The sequence below is a fragment of the Tenrec ecaudatus genome, chromosome 6 (genome assembly GCF_050624435.1).
Source record: "Tenrec ecaudatus isolate mTenEca1 chromosome 6, mTenEca1.hap1, whole genome shotgun sequence".
In the NCBI taxonomy this organism is placed as follows: Eukaryota; Metazoa; Chordata; class Mammalia; order Afrosoricida; family Tenrecidae; genus Tenrec; species Tenrec ecaudatus.
The window spans coordinates 76240525-76246818 of record NC_134535.1 but is presented as its reverse complement, the minus strand read 5'-3'; the positions used below and the strand labels follow the sequence as shown (position 1 = coordinate 76246818).

Below are 6294 nucleotides of genomic sequence, written 5' to 3'. Positions count from 1 at the left end.
TTCTGGACTCCATCAACTTCCCAAACAGCTGAAAACATTGACAAAATTGCGCACTTGTACTCAAAGACCAACAACACACAATTGAAAAGACTGGGGAGCTGTCCAGACTCTTTGGAGCTCTGTTCAGTGAATTTTAACAGAGGATTTGGGGATGAGAAGAGTTGCTGAAAAATGGTGCCTCGGGTTCTGACTGATCAGGAAAAGGAGCATTAATTGGAACCATCCCTAGCTTAGAAAGAACAGCTCTGAAGCGACCCCCACCCCCCAAGGTCATTACTCGTAGCAAGACATGGTGCTCATCTAACGACCCTGAAAGGAAACATCAGAAGTCAGAAGGCACCATCTCCACTTTGTTCCCACAAAGCTTTTCAAGGGAAATCTGAGATCAAATGATACTAATTTTGTTGTTTTGTTGTTGTTGTGAGGGGGATAACGCATTTGGAGTCTGTCCCACCAGGCCAGACTGTTTATCAATCTTTCTATTTAGAGTTTCTGAAAAGATTATGTAACGGTCTGTGACCGAAAAGGCCTGATTTGTGGCAGACAGGGCACTGATTTTCCCACTGTGACAATACACCCAGTCATGCAGCCATCTCAGTGCGCCAGTTTGGCACACAAAAAAAGCATGCCTCTCTTGCTCTTACCTTGCTGCATGTGATTTTTTGTTGTTGTTGTTCCTGGGAATGAAGAGAGACATGAAAGGACAGTGATTTGACTATATAGAAGAGGTGAATAACAAAATGAGGGAGGTGTGTCTGTCATCAAAATAGACGAGTTTCAAAAAATTCTTCCAAGAATGGAAGCGCAGAGTTGAGAAATGTATTAAGTGTAATGAAGAGTAAGTACATTAAAGGTGATATGGTTGTTTTGTTAAAAAAAAAAAAAGCAATACAAAGCTTTGAAAAAATGTTCTAGGTTTTTTGGGGGGATATCCCCTCGTATACTCTTAGATTATAGAGTATAAAGATTATGTAGTCATATCAATTAATTCCTATGGACAGTTGACTAAATACTTTTAAAAGATCAGTCCTTGTTTAACGATTGTGTAGATGAGACAATGAACTCCCTAAAAGTAAGCAGCCGTGGGAGAGTCCTGAAGGAATGCAGGGAAGAGAACTTTTACCAGGAAGAATTTTCGTCCATATACCGGGTTGGTCACTATGCCTGAAGTATCTCAGTGGGAAAGAAAGCAGAAAATATTAAAAACTAGAACAACTTCAAAATGAGTCCAATGGGAGATCAAATAATAAGATGATAAACTTTAACCTAACCCTACCTGCACCATCTACTTTCTAATGTACTCTGTAGGATAGCAATACTATTCACATCTCTGGTCTATAGTCAGAAGGGACTCATCCCTGTGTATTTTCCCTCCTCTTTTTCTTTTAAAATTGAAACAACTTTTAAATGGGTCAAAAGGGAGAGCGAATGATAAAATATTACATTTTCCCCTAACTATGTCTACCATAATCAACCTTACGATGCTCAGTGTCTGATAACAGGTCTATTCACATCCCTCAGGTATGAACAGAGGAGATACCCTGGAGGCTTAACCCATGTAAGGACCCTGAACATGGATTTTGGGCTTTCGCTGTCATCCGTAGCCATCGGTAAACCAGGTGTGCATAATTTAGGCTCTGATACCAATCCTAGATGATATATTTTAAATCATATTCCAGTTTAAACAGAACATTGCTGGTGATTTTATTTTATGTTTCTAGAACTTTGTCTAGTGATATTCAAATTTAGATATGCCTACAGTGGTTTAGTACACTCCTCGTTCTCTTTCTTCTGCTTCAAATTCCATTCTTTTTGTGCTTGGTTTAATTTGAGCACATTTACAGTTCACTCTTCATCACCTCATGCCCCAAATGCATATACAAATATTGTAGAAAGGTGACAGTTTAGATCATTAAGACTCTAAATGGACTGGTTCAAGTCTCTTTCATGCTCTTTGCCCCTATCCAGACGCCCATTTCCCTAGATTCTTTCACTTCCAACACTCACCCCCCCAAGCTCTAATTGTTCAACACATATTTTAGTAGATAAGCAGGATCTATTTTATTACATTTATCACTCTGTTAAATTATTTTATTGATGCTAATGAATTCTCTAAGCAATATTAGAGTATGAAGGTGATTTTCAGTTACTGAAGAAAGCCAATTTAGATCATTAGTGGAGTTTTAATGATTTTCATTGGCTATGTGAAGAAATGCATTTTACTTTTGTAATTGAATTAGGATATAAATTCTATTGTTTTATGAACTGTAAGCATACCAAAATTAAATCAAGCATGGGTAAAACAAACAGTCCTTATGATAATTTGGCATGCCGACCTACTGATAACTGGAGCAGAAGGCAGACATTCCTCAGAAGTTTCTAATAAAGGCAGCTCAGTGATGGCTCATTAAAACTGAAAATGCTGCGGTAAAGTTGCTTTTAGAAGATTATATCTGTAAATACTATGGTAAGAGTGATCTCCAGAGCCCTGAGTTTGGACATGATATAATGAATATGGATATTTTTTCACAACTGGAAAACATAATGGAGAGAACTTTATTGCGTTGGAGAGGTGGTAGTTTCTCGAGAGCATCTCATTTCCATTACAAGGCTATAAAACTTGTAAATTTCCCCCCTAGATAATTAAGACTTATTTGAAGGACCCAACCTTCTTTTTTTTAGAAAACTTTTTAAAATTGTGAAAAAGGAGGTGACTTACCTAGCAGATAATATTTTTGCATTCAACAACTGAAAAAAATTCATCAAACTTTCAAAGGTGTGCTCTGTGAAAAAAGTTCTTTAGAAAGTTTATGGGATCATCAGCTGAAGAGGTCAAGTGTAAAGGAACTGATGAGACTATTTTACAATGATACTATAATTGAGATGATAAAATTTAGATGAGAGTGGTGACAGGATAGAAGGAAACTAGGGATAAATGCAGAGATAATCTTAATGTGAAATATTAAGAAGTCTGAGATAAATATAAATAGGAAACTAATATGTCATGAATTATACAGGCAATCACAAATCATGACTTTTTTTGAAATGTAGGTATGTGTTTTGTCAAGCTATTGCCCAACTCTGCCTGTACTATATCCTCTTTGTTTAATACACAAGCGGTGTATATATATTTTGTTACTTTTGTTGATAAATTTGATCTTCATGAATTAAAGCTACTATAAAATCAGAACTAGTAGTCGCACAACACTCATTATCTTTTATGTCAAGTTCACATTTATTGAGATTTCATGGTTCCATGTTTTACCTCTTAATAAAATGTTTTTTCTTTTTCTAAATGACATGACTCAGGGAAAGGAAGAATAAATTCATACTACTGTAGAACACTGCATTGTGATAACTGGAGTAGAAAGCTAACTTTATTGAGCTTATTAAAGGTATTAATTTGTTCCATGGTATTCTTAGACACAAACACCATTTCCTAATATGGAGAAAGAATTAGCTATTTGAATATCTAAATACACCTGACATTACCAATCATTATCTTAAATTCTTGTTACTCAAATTGTGGGTATCAGGTCAGTTTCAACAACATATCCAGAAGCTTATTAGCAAAGCAGTATCAAGTCTTACCCCCACACCAACTGAATAGAAATTTGTATTTTTAGAAACCTTACTATTGATTTGAAAATAAAACACTTAAAACACTGATCTAAATTTTTGGTTCAGTATTTCTGCACTGGTGGTACCATGAGATGCTAAGTACGACAAATATTGAAACACAGGAAGAGACTTTGACTCCAGGCATTCACATTTAAGACAAATGGGTGTAGAATACTATAAAATATTTAATTATACAAATGTATTGACATCTATAGGGATTGAAGAGAAGGATTAGGAGAGAATAGCAAAACAAGAATCATTCCTTTTGATTTATTCTACTTCATAAGAAAAAAATAACCCACTCTAGAAAAATTATTACTGTACATTAATGAATAGACGGTAATAAAACTCAAATTTTACTTGGTTATTTTTTGGGTGTGTGTTTCTATCATAAAAATAATGAGGTCTTGTGTGGACTTTCTAGAAATCTATTTTCATATCCACTTAAAAAGAGCCATTTGAAAGAAAGTTTACTTGAAATAAGGCAGTAATCCTTATGTCACTCTGTGCTTTTAAGAGTAATAGAAAAATAAAGGTTAACGAAACTTTAATTTATATTTGAGTTAGAACATACAATAAACAAAGAAACAATTCTATATATATTATGTATACTATGCATATTAATTTTAAAGTCTCCTAATGCTCTGAGAAAAATGCCATCTTTTTAATTGAGTCTTTAAAGGCTTGTTTGACTTGCTTATTTCGTAGTGTATAAATGAATGGGTTCATCAAAGGGATAAATGAGGTGTTGAGCAATGACACCACCTTATTAAGTGCCACTCCTTCCTTTGCTGGCTTGATATAGATGAAGATGCAACTCCCATAGGTGATGGAAACAACAATCGCATGGGAAGAACATGTAGAGAAAGCCTTTTTTCTTTGTTGAGCAGATGGGAGTCTTAAAACAGTCTTGATGATGTATGTGTAGGACACAATTACACACACCAGTGTGAATATGAGGGTCAACACAGCCATGGTTAAAACAACTTGTTCTACAAATTGCGTGTCTGAGCACACAATCTTCAGAAGAGGGGATGCGTCACAGCCAAAATGGTCAATGATATTGGAATTACAGAAATCTAGCTGAATTCCTAGGCTAAGCGGTGGGAATATGACAATTAATCCAGCCAACCAACAGGAAAGGACCAGTAGAGTGCACACCCTGTCATTCATAATGGTGGTGTAGTGCAGGGGTTTGCAAATGGCCACGTAGCGATCATAGGACATGGCGGTTAGAAGAAAGAATTCCGTTGCTCCGATGAGGATGACAAAAAATAATTGAGTGGCACAAGCATTATAGGTAACAGTTTTGTCTCCAGTTGTCAGGCTGTACAGGAATCGAGGAACACAGACAGTTGTAAACAATATTTCTAAGATGGAAAAGTTCCGAAGGAAAAAGTACATGGGAGTTTTAAGTTGAGGATCCATCAATGTGAGGAGGATAATTATTAGATTTCCAGCAGCAGTGAAGATGTAGGTGAGAAACAGAAATACAGCAAGAAAAACCTGTAGCTGTGGGTCATCTGTTAGTCCCCGCAGGATGAACGTGGTTATTGCAGAATTATTTCTCATCCGTGATTTTGGTTCAATTAGTCTGTTCTTTAGCTCATAAACATTGTACCTGAGGAAGAGAAGATAGATAAATATTTTAATATGTTATACGGAGAAAATTCAATCAGGATCTGAGGCGTACATTTTTATTTCTTTGACTTGATAATTAGCAATGTTCCTATGGGAACCATTGAACCCCACTTCATTTCCCTCGACTCTCTTTACTCTGGTTTTCAGAATGGCCTTCATGTAAAATATTCATCTGAAGTGGGATTTCATCCCTAGTTACAGGACCAATCTGTAAGTGGATAGAACACAGGAAATAGTCTCACAGTCACTGAGAATAAAGGAGTCATCATGGAACCTCTGAAGGTGCTCTGTAAAAAAAGAAGAAGAAGAAGAAGAAAAAAGATATTCTGTATAAATATTTAAAGTAGACATTAAGGACAGTACATTGAGTCATTCTCATAAACTATGGTAATGTAATGCCACCCGTGTCTTAGCTGTAGTATTTTCCATGTTTTGCGATCCTAACTCCCTCAAACCCTTACTTACTGTGTAACCTAATCTGTATCCTAGTAACCTTTCCTGTTTGACTGACCTGTGCCAGCGCTCCAGAATCACCATGAAATCCTCTGAGCCATAACTCTTACAGAACCTCCTATTTATGGTTCCTTTACAATCATATGTTGAAACATTCAATTCTGTGTTCCTCCATGCCTCTGCTTTGTCCCTTCTTCAGAACTCCTGTTTCAATAGCCATCTGATGCCTGATATCCCATGAACCCCATGCTTTTCCAATGAAGGGGATGTTCTATGACCTTTCAGAGAAAGCAAGATCCTGCTTTAGACTTCTATAATTCTTTGTTGGGATTTGTAATTTATACCTATTACTGTTTGCAATGCCTTTTGAGGTTACCTGAAAGCCCCCTTACTAACATGAAATCTATATCCTTAAGTAGAAAAAAGCAGGGAGAATTTCATTTGGGAAAAACATCATTGCCAAGATTCCTTTCTTTAAAGGTTCACCTTGCCCTTGGAATTGTGACTACTCCTTGTACATTCAGGACATTTCTCTGTTCTTCAGCATTCTGGACTCTGATACTGTGTCTATTACCCCAC

The 6294-nt window shown here is 36.3% G+C and overlaps 1 protein-coding gene across 1 annotated transcript; it reads right to left on the bottom strand.

Moving 5' to 3' along the window:
- Positions 1-4257: 4257 nt before the first annotated feature.
- Positions 4258-5193, bottom strand: LOC142450893 (olfactory receptor 6C2-like). The gene has a single exon (XM_075552829.1). The coding sequence runs from the start codon at positions 5191-5193 to the stop codon at positions 4258-4260; it is 936 nt and encodes a 311-aa protein (XP_075408944.1).
- Positions 5194-6294: the final 1101 nt, after the last annotated feature.

Excerpts from the sequence above, each read along its gene's own strand:
- LOC142450893 (XM_075552829.1), bottom strand. The coding sequence starts at position 5,193 with ATGAGAAATAATTCTGCAATAACCACGTTCATCCTGCGGGGACTAACA.